Raw genomic sequence first — 14556 nt, forward strand, 5'->3', positions numbered from 1 at the left:
GTCTCTTCGTCGATGAAGTCCATGTAACGAATGTGGCAACCACGGAGAACAACACTGCTAGTGCACCGCAGCGCTGCCGGATCCGTCTCCCACTCCACCTTTGCGCCCTCCGCACCAGAACGGCGACGACAAACAGCGATATCCGTAATGGCGTCCAGCTTCATGTTCATTGTCACTGCATCTATTTGAAGAATACGCCCCGTCAACACGATGCCGTTCGTTAACTCCACACACACCAGAGAATGCTGCAAATACCCCCCGGTAGCCAGCACGGACGGTATTGTCAGCACTGCCGCTCCCTCCATCGGTCCACAACAGTTACGTTTCACGCCTCCCCCTAAATGCAGAAAACACCCGTAATGTGCACGCGTGTATGTACAAACAACAGGGCTGTCAAAAGCAAAAAAAAAGAGAAAGCACGTGCACAAAAAAGAAAACAAAGAAGAGACAAGTTGGTGTGAGAAAAAAAAGTGTCGGTATATTATATCTGCAGCGCACACACACACACACACACACTCCTCACTTCTTCCTTTGTTTACATTCTCCAACTGCCTTGCCTACCCCCACCCCGCCCTTTCAGAGACGGAGAAGGTGGAAAATCCGAGACAAAACTCCACATCCATGTGGAAAAGAAAACACACACAAACAGAGACAGACAGACAGACAGACAGAAAAAAAAAAAACGTTGAACGCATGCCATACCTGCTCTTCCGCCTCTCAGTATGTGTTTCTGTAGTACCGCAGGACGTACTCCTCCAGAAAGGGGGGAACCTTCTCATGGAGGGGTCGTGTTGGGTCAGGGTCATAGTACTGCGCCATGACGCACAGTAAATCGAGCCATTCGGGGTAGAAGATGACATCGGGCTCGTGTTCCGTGTCGGCATTTACCGCAATAAAAACTCTTTCAATGACACTTGGCGTCACGCGACGAATACGCAACCAGTCAAAATCCTCCGCAATGCGTTGTACAGCCTTCACGGTCATGACGCGTACAATGCCTACATTATTGCTCGGTATATACGCACTCAAGTTGCCAGTGGTACCAGTTTTGGATAGGTGAAGAGTGGTCGTGGACCTGTCCTGCAGCAACCTCCGCATACTTGTCTCCATATCTGGTAGCCTCACAGGCAAGCCGCATGCCTCCTTTGGACTCGAATAGGCCGTAAAAAAACCAAAGAGGATATCGAAGTTTGCCATAATGTGGTCCCTCAGCTTGGGGTGGCGCATGGCACGGCGAAACGGATCCAGCGTCGGACCACGAAAACCATGCGGAATAATCCACTCGTGAAAAAAATCCCGCACCGCAGCTGGGCGCAGTGCCCACGTCATGTCGTATGTATCGTAATGGATCTCCTTCGCCTCTTCCACCGCCTCCCCCGCGTCAGAATCTATCACCGCCTCTTCTATTACCATGAGCGATGCCTCTGTGGCTGGTGTCATGGCACCAACCTTAGCTGTGAGTATCCTCCGCTGAGAGGATTCCAGCTTCTTTTCCATCTGCCGATGTTTCAGGTTGTCCCACGCCTGAGCACAGCGCAAAAGCATCTCCATGAACCCGGAGGCACCGAAACGCAACCTGTAGTATGAACCCCTCACATCAATGTCCGACGACAGCAGCACAGAACGGCCTTTTCTCTGCGACATCGTTGGGGCGCCCCCCCCGCTGGAATGTTTACCACCAGCAGCTTCCTCGTTGCTTCCGTAGACGTTCCCAGCGATGTGGCGCACCACAGCACGGTGGAGTTTCCCTGGGCCCCCAATCACACGGCAGTCACACAGCAAACGCCAAAAGTCGATGAAGTTGATGTACCGAGGCCCAATGGTTCTGCCATCGGCAGCACGATCTACTCGTGCGTATTGCAGGAAGAGAGCTCTCAGTTTGGGAAGTGCATTTTCAACAACACGCGCGAGACGAAGAAAAAAGGCGCTTGATGCAATCGCCTCCTTTGGAAGAATGTCCGACAACCTCTTCAGGTTTACGTTTTCCATAAAATCCGGTGTGTCTTCCTGCACCTCCGTCGGGATGAGGGTGTAAGTCTCAACAGCCAGGTTCAGTGCCTCATGCAACGCACTCAACGAGGCAGCAATCCACCGCCGCTGGCTCTCAACTCTCGCCATCCAGCCAAGGTGATTCTGCGGGGGATGATACCACTCAGAATATTTCTTGTCACGTACACCCAAGTGATTCTCAGACGTGGACGCCTCCCGCTTCTCCTTCCCCGCATCTCCCGCCACATTCACGTTGGTAGAAGATGGTGATTGGGTTGTGGCGAATGTTTGCTGTGACTCGTCGGTAGAGCGTTGCTTCCGCACCTGGTTCTCCATCCAATTGGAAAAATACCGCATAAGGCCTGCAAGAAACACCAGCTGAATGCCACGCCTCCGTGTCATCAACTGGTCCCCTGTCACAATGCAATCGGTGCCTGTGAGTGCTGTGTATGCGTCCACGAGAGTGCGTCCCACGATTGTCTCCGACTCCAACACCGCGGTCGTTTCCGGATCTGCCAGGTCCACCGACTCGTGTTGCGTCTCCATTCTTGACCGCAGCGACCGCAGCCGCATGTCCAGGGTGCACACCTTTTTGAGGTCCTCCTTGCTGGGGCCTGCGTCAAAATCCATTGCGCGAATAAGTGCCAAAAAGCGGTGCATCGGCAGGTTCACTGTCAGCGTCTCCGCCAGCAACGGCGTGAAGGGGAGGTCATCCTCAGAGACGTCGCTCACCTTAACTTGATGCCATTGCTGACCCGTCATGACGTTGTCGATAGAGTTTGCAAAGTCCCCTTCCGTGGTACTGAGGAAGAGTGAGCCGAGGGGGCTCTCCAGAAGTGTTGTGTTGGCCCACAGGACAAGCACCTCCAGCGGCGAGAGCATCTCGCTCGTCGCTGGAAACGGTGTCTTGAGCAGAAGCGAGTCCAACAAGCAGCTACCAACCTGATCCATCTGCCGCACATGCTCCAATTTTCCCTTGTACTCCTGCTCCATCTCGGCAATGCGTTTCTCAAACTCGACGTGGAGGTCCCCCTTCGCTTCAATTTCCGCGCTTAGCCGCGTGCTCTCCTCCAAGAGGACCTGGATCCCATTCTCAAGGCCTTGGACGCTCTGCTTTAGACCTTCAATAAGTGTCTTCATGCTCTCCGCAGCCGCGGCCCCTTGCAGCCGGAGATTCGCATACACTCGCCAATGTCGCACACCCGCCCTTATGAGCCCTGCCGCAAGTCGCCGTGCCCACCTCGCGCGGTGCTTCTGTTCAGTTTGTCGCCGCATGCGACACATGTGCTGCCATGCCTTTAATACATTGCGTAGAAACGACTTGATCCAGTTTTTATTCATCAACGCAAAGACACGCGGAAGGCGTTTGAAGTGCTGCAGGTGGGAAGCGTTGAAGTGGGCGTGGGCGATCAACTTTTGCGTCAGCTCGTGATGGGCAATGAAGTATGTCTTGCGTGCGTACTGGGCGAGCAGCGCGCGGGTGGTGGGGTCTAAAGAGCAATCCTCCAACAGGCGTGGGTACTCCACTGTGCCTCCAAGCACGTCTCGCATCTCCTGCGTGTCAGACACGTACACGGCACCAAGCAAAAAACCCACACACCGCCTAAGAATCTCATGCCGTGGGAGTGCCTTTACAATTTCATCCAAAAGAAAGCAACTAACGGCCGTCTTTCGTGCCAGCAGATGCATCTGCTCATAGCCATCCTCCACAATAGCGGAGTCACACCGCACCATGGTATCGTAGGAGAGTTCTTGTGCAGCCTTGACAAGCGCCTGCGCCCTCGTCTGCTCCTCGCAATGCAACTCAATCCACTGTTTACATAGCGCCACTTGCTGCCTCATGCCCCCACGTCCATTATCGATCCTTGGAATTCGCAATTGAGACCTCTGGTCCTTCTCGCTACCCCTCCCACTACTTTTACGGCTTGAAGACCCTAGAAAAGATGCACGCAGAAACACCTCGCCGCCCTTCGAGGATGGAATATTGGGCAAGAACTGCGCATTCGCCTCCTGATGCTGTTGTCGTTGTTCGCTGTCTAGCATTGACTTTTGTGGGCTCTCGGACGCCGTGCTTGGGCTGGAATCGCTGCTGCCACCAAAACCCTTCGTGGCTGCGCTCCCCGTTACCCCCAAAACGCCCCATGACAAACTGGACGAAGACATGCACGCCCCTCTACACTCCAACGTGTCGTCCTTCTTACACGAACCGACTTCACAGACGTGCAAAGGGAGAAAAAAATTTAAAAAAATGGCAAACCATCCGAAAGTAATAACCAAAAGACCAGCCAGAAAGATACGTGTGTTCACTTTCAGCTGAAACTACTTAAAAAGTAACACAACTCACTTCCCCCTCTCTCCCTCCGTCCCCCACACTTTTTGCTCGTTGGGGAGTTAAGAAAGAAGATTTTGTCTCAACGGCGGTCAAAGACCATGACGCCAGAGAAGCGACCGTTGCGCAACCACACCGACGAGAGGCCGTTCTTCACCAAGTGATAAAGCCGAACGGCGGAGATGTCTGTAGTACGCCGATCACGACACGCTGCCCCGGGATGAGGATGCTGCAGTGGACGCTGGGGCATACCACCCACAGCCGCAGACGTGGACGCGTTTCCCCCCGCGTCCCACGGCATCGACCCCTCAGCATCGCCCGTGCCAGGCAGAGTGTGCGCCTTGGCAGCCCCCTGGTCCTTGCCCTCGTGGCTAACGTACACGACATGCATCGCCACAGCCAACTCCAGGTACAAAAAGGAACGACAGTAACGCGGAAAAAGCTCAATCACAACACTCCCCGGCTGCATTGCCACCATCGAGGCCAGCGCCGCACCATGTGGAGTAATCAAAAGATCCGTCGACGCCAGCACCCGCAGCACCTCAAGATAGTCGTCATGCACACAAGATACCACCACCTGTTCCACGTCAGCACATGCTGGTCCCTCGCCAAAAATATAAAGAAGCTGAATGCGACTCACCCGCCCAAACTTCTCGTGCAGGTACAAAACCAGCTTCTTCACGTCGTACTGCTCCGTTGCGTGAGGCAGCAAGACTGTAAGCCTCAGCGGACCTGCGTCACGCAAGGAAGCCACCTCTGTTAGTGTTCGAGGCTTGATAGCCCCTGCTAAACGTTTGCTGTGGCGACGAGCAGACGGCATGGAAGCTGCTTCACTCTCATTTCTAACGCTATGAACTTCCTTCCCACTAGAACAAGTCGTCGGCGCCGTAGTATTCACAACGGCGCCAAGAATCATACGGCGCAGCACTGGGGAAAGTGGCTGCGTGCCCCACATGGCAGCGAAAGCCTGAACTGGGTCTGACCTCAAAGGTTCCTTTTGACTGTATTGATGGTGCAAGTATTGCAACCATCGCTGACGAAAACGGTGCGCCAACGATGTGGAGGGAAACCAACGTAACGATCCCTTCTCCGTTCGCGCGGCATATGAATAACATCCCAAAGTACGCGACGATGACAACTTCAGCGACGCTGAAGTCTGCGTCCTACCAGCTGACAGTTTAACCACCACGTAACGAGCATTAGCCATGTTATCCGCAGCACTGCCATCATTGCTCCACCACGGCGACAGGTGAAAACGACCCGTCACCACACGAATCCAATGGAGCAGATGAAAGTGGTAAAAATTCAACTTATCCTTACGCATACAGCGGCCACTTCCATCACTGGCCACAGCAATAAGAATGGTGATCGTGCACGAAACTCTATCCCCTTCTTTCCCCATTGTGCAGAGAGGGAGACGCGACTCGTTGCGTCCCTCCAACAGCAACTTCCACTGCTGCAACCATGCAAAGAGAGATGTCATCTCTCGACTCAACCCACCAGTGTCACACTGATCACCGTGTACGATAAAAGCAACGTCTCTTTGCAGCATTTTTTCCTCCAAACGGCGATGGAGTCGCAGCCTCGTCCCATTCCTCACAAGGCACACATTCCCGTAAAGGCGATAGCCAGCAGCTTGTAGCCGCATCCCCATGTCGTCCTGCACTTTCATATCAATGTCATTGCCAGCATCACCTGAGCCCCCTACTTCTTCTCCCCCCTCCTCCGTACCGCCGTACGGTAAAATAAAGGTCCGCGAGTACCTCGTGTGGGCCGTCGGTTGTACGCCACCATCGCTGGCATTCACATCAAAATAGACAGTGATGCCACGGAGAGTGGTGGCGGCAGCGGCGGTGGCATAATAGTCATCGCCGCCTGGGACATGAAAGGGTGTCGGTATCAAAAGGAACGAAAACAACAACAACAAGAGCAGCAGCAGAAGCAGAATAAGCGTAAACCAACGCTGAGAGGGTGGTCTCCTCGCACACGTACCCAGCAACCTCATCAGCGACATGTGTTGGCGTTCCAAAGGCTGCCGCATGTATGTTGACTTCACATGCATGAATGGCTTCTTCCTGCTATATATATATATATATATATATATATCCCTCCCACCCTGCACCTGTGTATATGTGTGAGGGGGATAAAAGAGGCAGAGGAGATGGGGGGATCGCAAAGAGCATTTGCATGCGCATACACCCATAGGAGAACAACGCAATAAAATGACAAAAAAAACGTACAAATAACTGCATGAGTAGAAAACCCTAAAAGAAAAAAAAAATAGATAAAGTCATCATGTGTAGAAGAAGAGGGGGATACATGCGAATATATGCATGTGAGCCCAAACAATTCCCGTTTTTCCTCATATATATTTTTTTTTTGTTGTTGTTGTTGTGCTCATCGCGGCTTCTCATCCTTGCGGTTTGCAATACACGCCATAACAACAGTGATGCTGAGACATAGTTCCATCCCTTCCACCCCCCATCTTGAATGGTGTGGCTGCGGCGGCAAGCTACATCAAAAGTGTCACTCTTTTCTTCCCAGCCACGTTTCCGCCCTCCGATTCCTTCCTGCTATTACTCCGTTTGTTGTAGTGATCAATAAACTTTTGCATCTCCTCAACAATGAAGTGTGAATGGAGAAACGCATCCACAATGAACTCGTAAATTGCCGCTAGTTGTGTGTTACTCGATTCAAGTCCATAGACCCACGGCCTCCCATCAGCTGACACTTGGCCTAAGTCATCCTGCTCATGATGAGTATCGTGAGGGCAAGCCCCGTAGGGCACGGACCAGAGAGGGGCAGCCGACTCACGATGGCGCAATAGCATACAATAAGGCCGGCGCTCCGCCTCAACCCATGCACGTTTAACCGCCTCCTGCTCCTCACCAACAAGTAACGCCTCTGGCATACGTGTCCAGAAAGAATCCCTCTTTCGACCCTGCACTGCGTTATCCTCCTGATGAAGCCAATTCGCGTCGTCACCGACAGTATCATTATCATGACTATTATTACCACCTCCATCTTTGATCGTTCTGCGTTTCAATATACCCGAGATGGCACATAAAAACCTCCGAGTTTTGGATAGACGTCGCTTGCAAAAGTGATCTCCGGTATCCGTCAATTGAAGTGTAAATTGTGGTTGTTGGTTGTTCTCCACGATGGACCCCAGCAGTGTGAACAGCACCCCTCGCAGCTGCTGTCGGGTTAGAAAAAAAGGCGGACCTCGCCGATACGCATCCGCATGCAACATCGACAGGCATAAGAAATAAAGCTTAGTTAGATTGACCCCTTTCGATGACAAACGACATATAATTTTCCACAAAGCGATATCTCGGTGTGATACTTCAAGGTGACCCGGACAATTTTCCGGGTCACCTTCAGCAAAGAAAAAGTCACACTGTAAAATAAGCCTCGTAATAGAGGTCATCGCATACTCATGGTAAAATAGACCAGCTAGCATCCCAAGCTGTGGAGAGGATCCGTAATCCAAAGGAGAGAGAATGTTAATACCACGAAGAGAATGATGTGGGTTTGTCAAAACTGCCGCGAGGCAGGGAAACCAGTCAGGACCATCAATGCAAGCATTTTGCTCTGGTATCTCCTCCGTTTCATAAATAAGGGTCGCTAGATAGGTGCATATTGATTCTAATTGCTCCAATTGAGAATTGGGCAAAAAGGCTTGCCGCAAACTGTGAATGATGCCCATTATTTTACTGTACTCTTCTTCTGCTTCTTGAGCAGCCTTAACAGCCATCTTTAGCTCAGCCTCCAGAGCCGTTGTCTCCAGCATGCATATCTCCCATATCGCCTCACCGTCGTCCTTCTCATAAGGAAGACCACTGGTGTATGTTGAGTTCGACTCTTCGCGTACAATTGGCATAACGTCTATCCCCGCTTCTGCTCCTTGGATTCCGTACAAGGATTCAGTGAGGGGTTGTTTACGTGCAATGCTCCTCGGTCGATGTGACGCAACGGGAGTGATAGGTGTCCTTTCTGTAGGCGTAGATGCAGATAAGTGTGCATCGTCCACTACAGAGCGTGCCATTGGACGGCACGTATTGCGTACACTAGGGGCAGACGGAGTGTAGACTGCCATGGTAAGGGAAGCTGGGTTTTCATCATCAGCTACACGAATAGATGCCGAGGAAGATGATAAGATTTCCCTTGAGGTGCCACAAGGTGTTACTACAGCCCTTGTATCCGGATCTTTCCTCCTATCGTATGGCGAGTACAGAAAAGGAATAATACCGACAAACCGTTGTACATACACCGCAATCGGCTCCACTAACTTGGGGTTGGAGAGAAGACGCCTGGCCCATGAAGAGGCAAGCTCCACCACTTTTTCCAGCTCTAACCACGGGGTTAGGGGACAGTGCCCTGTGTGAGCGCTAACGGTACCAAAAGTGGGGGGTTGTCCTTGCACGTTGGAGTCTGAGTCCCAACTATGCTCCCTCTCACCACCCACGTAGTACACAACGCGGTAGCTCCCAAGTTGTTTGGGGTCATCAGACTGCACACCCTCACCAAACCGTGGATCGTTGCTGCTCGAGATGCGAATGCAATCGGCGCTGGATACCGTCCCTTCCGCATTGCGACAGCGACCAGTGCTGCCATCACCTCGAGACAACCAGTTCGTTTCTCTTGACACCGCAAGATTCTTCTTTTTACCCAGCCATTGCTCCTTTTTAAGCGCCATTTCCAGACTCTGCACAGCCATATGATTGTTACACTCCACAACAAGCACCCCGCCGTACATGACTCTCGTTACAGTGCCCTCCCCATACTTATTTCGAGTGGATGACGTCGTTTTACTATAGGGGATGACTGACAGAGGATATCTCCTCTTCTTCCAATTGACAAGATCAATGAAGAGCTCAAAAGAGCTAACAATAACACTTGAAAGGACTGTCTTAGGCGCAGTTGGCTGACAGGACTCAAACACCGAACGCGCAGTCGCCACTCCGCTCCCTGCATCATCTCGCAAAAAGGGTGAATGTAGTTTGTTTTCACTGAAAGAAGCAGACTCCGTGGCACCTGACGCTATCTTCTGTACATCACTTTCCGTCTGCAACAGACAAAAAGGAGTAGCAGGGGCATTGGCTGCCAAAGTGGATGTAGACGCATTGCAATCAATACTCTTGTGAAAAAAACTCCCGAGGAGAACCGACGACGCCTGCAAAGGGGGCCCGCCTGTATGGCCAGAGGTTCCCTCAAGCATATTTTCCACGTCCCGTGAGGAGACACCCGATGTCAGAGCCGTTGACTGGAGAGACTCCGCACCAGCCTGAAGCTCTTGTAGGTAGTTTGTGAAAAATGCGAGGCAGTGGCAATGAAGACTCTTTTCTGGAAAACGTGATGGATGTTCAGTGAACTCCACAGACTCTGTAGAAGTTTGTGAGGTAACGCACGAAAAACCCTCTACTAAAACAACGGGTTCCGCCCTCTTGTTCGCGCTAACCGAGGCACCCCCCGGGTCAGGGCTTGCATTCCCTCTAATGGAGGGGGAGTAGCAAGAAAGTACATGCGCTAAGGGGCCTGTGACGGATTTCGGCTGGGTCAAAGACGCAGCAAGGGCAAGAGAGTGAATATTTGGTGAAAAGAAATCTACGCGATCCCATCGATGTAAACAGGTACCAAAGCATGGACTAAGCCCATGCTTCTGTAGAAAGGCAGTATTTTTTTCTACTGAAGGCAACTTTATAAGCCGGTAGGCAAATGTGTTTTTCGCCCCAGCATATCCACACTCCGCCACATCGGTGTCTGGAGAGGGAATAACAAAGTCAACATTTTTTATTTTTTGACGCGTCAGGCAAAGCAGTCGAGACAAACGCCCGCAGCTTCCCCTAAGCTTGCCTGACACCGTACCCCCTCCACACCACAAGCAACCTGGTGAGGTTACCTTCTTCTCGCGTGCGCCACCTCCAGCTTTTTTCGGCACGGAAAAAATAGTATTTTGCGTTGAGCCCGGTGGTGGAATCTGGATTAGAGAGACCCAATGCGAACGCTTTTGAATACCCCATCTACTGCAGCTGCTGGTGCTGCTACGTGCAGAACGGCTAGTGCGTCCATCGGGGGATTTTAGCAACTGCACGGTATGCACATCAGGCGAGGAGACCGTCGTGGACGACATCCCCCCACGTTGCTTGGGGAGTAGAGCAAAACTTGAGCGCGACAGTGTCTCATGCACACTCTTCGGGACGTTGCCCGCGAGGAAGTCGGTGAGACGCTCCACATCGGTTGTCTCCCAGCAACGTCCCAACAGCTCCCGGTGTGAGAGATTAAAGTCTGTTTTTGCACCGCAACATAATGTCGCCTCTGTTGCCTTCTGCAGCCCGCCACCACAAGCAGTAGAGCTCCTGGCACCATGCGCTTTCTTCTTCATGGAACTCCGCATCTTAAATTCCTCTGCTGCGGTGGCGGACGTTACACTGCAGCGGGTGCCGTAGACGTCGCGCCACACCTCATGTCGCTCCGTCTGAGCCCTCGGAGCAGCCGCTTGTGTGGTGGAGGTCCACGCCGCATCATTCCCCGCCACAACTCGCTGATCCACTGAAAGCCTCCCCCCGGAATTTCGGCAGCTCATGTTTTTTACTCCTCCCGCCGCCGCGCACACCACGCGTCCCCCCTCCCTCCCTTTTTCTCTCTTTGTGTTTTACGCTTTCCTCCACCACCCCACTCCGCGTTTTTTATGGCGTCTCGAGCCTCTCCCCACCCACTGACTGGAGCACGCGTGTGCAGACGCACGCAGCAATACCAGCCAACACGCACCGCTTCTGCACGTCCCCTTCTTGTCTTTGTATTCCAATCAAAAACTCCTCGCTGTGGCTGCTTCTCCTACATTCTCAGAGAGAGAAATAGAAACGTTCAAGAAATGTGTCTCCCATTGCACACGGTGTGCAAATCATACGAAGCGCGGTAGCCAAGCTCGCGTTCGCCCCACCGAAGGCACGCACAAAGAAACAACAACAACAACAACAACAACTCGGCCCTTTGACCTCGTGTTCATCACAGTGAATAACCAGCTTCAACACAGCCGCAGATAGCGAAAAGAAAAAAAAACAGCACCAGCTTTATCATCAACCTTCCAAGCAGGCAGATGATAATAAGCCACAAAGACAAATGAATGGCTGTGGGAGACAATTAGGTAGACAACTAGGTGCACGTTCGGTAGAGCCATTACACACATGCATGGCCGTTTCTGAACAGGAGGAGAGTGGGAGCCTTTTATACTCGTATTCCCCGCTACATCTACATTTATTCCCCAACACACACAGACATATTACACCCTCGTCGTGTTCATTACTGCTGTTGCTTGTCACTGCGGGTTCACCCCCACGCACGCCACCACGGTCGTACATCATTGACTGCTGCATCAGCCTTTGACCCCGTGCATTCCTCTCCAATCATCGTGTCAGCCGTATCCATCAGTTGCCTCGTCACATAACTGCTGTGAAGCTGAACAAATTCGTTGCCCTTTGCCCAGAACTCAGCGCGGTACTTCACACGCATCTGAATCTCATGGGTTTCTTTCGCGTCTATGCGCATCGCCTTGGTGTATGACATGAAGAGCGGCACTCCAGCGACCACAATAAAGATCCAAGGCGTGTGATTTGCCATGTATTGGTCCTTCCCTTTACCGCCTTCATATGGCACCAAAAGAGTGGAAAGATGTACGCGCCTGGCGGAGGCCCTGTTTTCTCCCCCTTACTCCGTCAACGAGAGAGAAAGAGAGAGACAACAAACAAGATGGGGGCTGGGTTTAATCTGCGTCCAACTCTCGAATTTCAAATTGAATTTATCCAACAATACAGACGCTTAGAGGGGCAAACAAACTCAAATAAGACATGGCGACGGTAAGAGGGTTTTCGTTACGGATTCACAGCATGGCAGTCGTTCGTTAGAGAACACCCGCGTAACCGCCAGTGCACCCTCTCCACACCCACCCCCACCCCACTTCCCCGCGTGGGTAGTACTAGTAGTATCAGGCAGGAACAGCAAAAACAAACAAGCAAACAGAAAAACAACAGCAACAACAACAACATGGAACTGCAAGCGCCTATGAGGCAGCATCCACCCTAAGCTAAATTACAAGATCTTCGTCCTGAACGTGGTGTCGGACCACACTTGGATTGCGGCAGCGCACATACACACGAGGTTTATGCAACTCGGTGATGTAAACCACAGTCGGGTGTGTAATCCTCCCAATAGCTTCACCGTCAATTTGCATGCAAAGCGGTGTGTGCTCCTCATCCCCCACCCTTCCCGGCGTCGTCTCCACACTCTTCAGTGACGTCGGACTCCGGGCAATGTCTGTTGATTTGCAGAGAACAAACAGAAACAGTTCCCGAGTCTGTGCCAGTTTAGAGGCGCCCTGGCCGATCCCCATCTGAAGCAACCCCATTTGAAAAAGACCACCGACAGCCTGCACCTCCATCAAACGATCATTCACGCACACAGGAGTGATAACCATGGAGTTTGTGGCATGGTCGTCACGATACAGGTGACCCTTTTCCTCCCTCCACGGACGTGTTCCAGCGGCGTAGGAGCTAACATTCGTGACTAGCAATGTCTTGCTGCTTTTGGGGAGAGAGATGGTCACAATAGATGTGTTTCCTTGTATTTGTTCATCGGGTCTTTGAGATCCATCGGTGTGGCTTGAAACACACCCCGTCAGCTGCGGAATACATACATTGGAGATGGATGAACGCAGCGATGAGCAACGAAACTGCGCCTTCAAGCTGTACGTGGCATACACGAGTTTGTTATGCATCCGTGTTGAGCAAAACTTAAGGTGTTTCCTCCTAAAGGCGTCAAATTTTTGAACCACATACGCGTCAAAGCCTATACTAAAATAATTTATAAAATTATACTTCATGCACGCCCCAGCAGCGTCCAGCGCATCCCAGTCCAGCGCACGCAAATCTACTATGTCCGCCGTCACCGCCTCCTGTTCTTCATGCCTTCCGCCCTTGTTCTTCTCCGCCTCCGCCATTGTGTCGCCCCTCCGCGTATTAACACTTAAATATGCTCCTGTTTTCTCCGTCCCCGACTTTTGCAGGGTTTGACGTCTCTGTTGTTGTTTTTGCTGTTGCTCCCAAATTGCTGTGAGTGGCACCAGCCGCGCTGTCCATCGGTCAAACGGAATCGCAGGCGCAGTAACAGCGTGCCGAACAAGCGGCTCAATGGTGTTTTCCATGCAACAGCAGAGACCCGAGAGCTTGTGATGCAAGTAGCCGCTGCCGAACCCCATGCAGTTGGAGTAGTCATTGCCTGTTCCAAGCGCAAGAACAGCCACTGCAGGGAGCAAGACACGCCGTTTTAAATGGCCCATTCCAGTCCCACTGGATGCCATCGTCGCGCTTTTGATCATCTCATACACGGCATCCAGCTGCTCCATGACGAAGGCTACCGTGCCGTCACCACCACACACAATGACCGTTCCACGCCGCTCCAACTCAGTGCCGCAACCACCACTACAAGCAGCAGCAGCTGCTGCTGCTGCGTTTTTGCTGCCCTCAATGCCGCCTCTTATGACTGTACTGTTTGAACCCTGACAGCCAAAATGCACGGCGTAGTTGCGAATAGCCTCAACAAGTGGGGCCGGGTTTGCAAAAAGCGGTGCGTCAAGCGTCATAACGCGATTCGCCCCAAGCAATTCACGCATAGAGCGCAACACATATTGAACTATCCCAGTTTCGCCCGAACTGGGGTTTACAACCCCGAACACGTACTCGTAGCCAGTCTCACGTGGCGTAGAAGAGGGTGTCATGCTGCTTGGATGACTCAACACATTGGCATTTTCCGCCGCATCCAACGGTCCACTGGAGAAGGCATTACTCGGCGCCAGTAACGTTGTGAAGTTATTTGCCTCATGTATCGAGTCCGCTAAATGCATAGAGCCCCGCCTGGGGATTATGGACGCCCCTGCATCGTTCTCTTCTAAAGCGCATATTTCCTGTGTTAAGCAGCTGGTCGAGGAATATGCTTGCAGGCACTCCCCTGGAGGCTGCTTCTCACTGTTCAGCTCACTGGTGTCCTGTACAACCACAGATGTCGCTTGCATACACCTCCGTCTCCACAACTACTACCACCAGCACAGTTTTTGGTAGAAACTATAAAGATATATTAGTTATTGAGGGAATGCACTGAGGCTGCCAAGGCCTACCGTTGTGGTTCCTTCCCTCTTCCTCCCTCTCTATCAATCTATTTCTAAACTCGACCTTTATGCTCCTTTG

At 52.0% G+C, this 14556-nt stretch overlaps 5 protein-coding genes across 5 annotated transcripts, besides 6 other annotated features; all 5 read right to left on the reverse strand.

Moving 5' to 3' along the window:
- Positions 1–2: 2 nt before the first annotated feature.
- Positions 3–305, reverse strand: TraAM80_05636 (putative small nuclear ribonucleoprotein; the record flags this gene model as incomplete). Its single annotated transcript, XM_029382509.1, has 1 exon — positions 3–305. A coding segment is annotated over one exon (303 nt), but the record flags the coding sequence as incomplete, so codon positions are not given.
- Positions 306–495: 190 nt separating this feature from the next.
- Positions 496–516: a microsatellite.
- A 119-nt stretch (positions 517–635) lies between these two features.
- Positions 636–672: a microsatellite.
- Positions 673–717: 45 nt separating this feature from the next.
- Positions 718–4152, reverse strand: TraAM80_05637 (uncharacterized protein; the record flags this gene model as incomplete). Its single annotated transcript, XM_029382510.1, has 1 exon — positions 718–4152. The coding sequence occupies one exon, from the start codon at positions 4150–4152 to the stop codon at positions 718–720; it is 3435 nt and encodes a 1144-aa protein (XP_029237528.1).
- A 248-nt stretch (positions 4153–4400) lies between these two features.
- TraAM80_05638 (glycosyltransferase) lies at positions 4401–6380 on the reverse strand (the record flags this gene model as incomplete). The annotated part of the gene is made up of 1 exon (XM_029382511.1): positions 4401–6380. One exon carries the CDS (start codon positions 6378–6380, stop codon positions 4401–4403), a length of 1980 nt encoding a protein of 659 aa, XP_029237529.1.
- Positions 6381–6397: 17 nt separating this feature from the next.
- Positions 6398–6424: a microsatellite.
- Positions 6425–6691: 267 nt separating this feature from the next.
- Positions 6692–6713: a microsatellite.
- Positions 6714–6830: 117 nt separating this feature from the next.
- Positions 6831–10904, reverse strand: TraAM80_05639 (uncharacterized protein; the record flags this gene model as incomplete). Its single annotated transcript, XM_029382512.1, has 1 exon — positions 6831–10904. The coding sequence occupies one exon, from the start codon at positions 10902–10904 to the stop codon at positions 6831–6833; it is 4074 nt and encodes a 1357-aa protein (XP_029237530.1).
- Positions 10905–11279: 375 nt separating this feature from the next.
- Positions 11280–11303: a microsatellite.
- A 1008-nt stretch (positions 11304–12311) lies between these two features.
- Positions 12312–12362: a microsatellite.
- Positions 12363–12401: 39 nt separating this feature from the next.
- Positions 12402–14384, reverse strand: TraAM80_05640 (putative diacylglycerol kinase; the record flags this gene model as incomplete). The annotated part of the gene is made up of 1 exon (XM_029382513.1): positions 12402–14384. One exon carries the CDS (start codon positions 14382–14384, stop codon positions 12402–12404), a length of 1983 nt encoding a protein of 660 aa, XP_029237531.1.
- Positions 14385–14556: the final 172 nt, after the last annotated feature.

Source organism: Trypanosoma rangeli (genome assembly GCF_003719475.1).
Source record: "Trypanosoma rangeli strain AM80 chromosome Unknown Tra_15.4_contig_00188, whole genome shotgun sequence".
Classification (NCBI taxonomy): Eukaryota; Euglenozoa; class Kinetoplastea; order Trypanosomatida; family Trypanosomatidae; genus Trypanosoma; species Trypanosoma rangeli.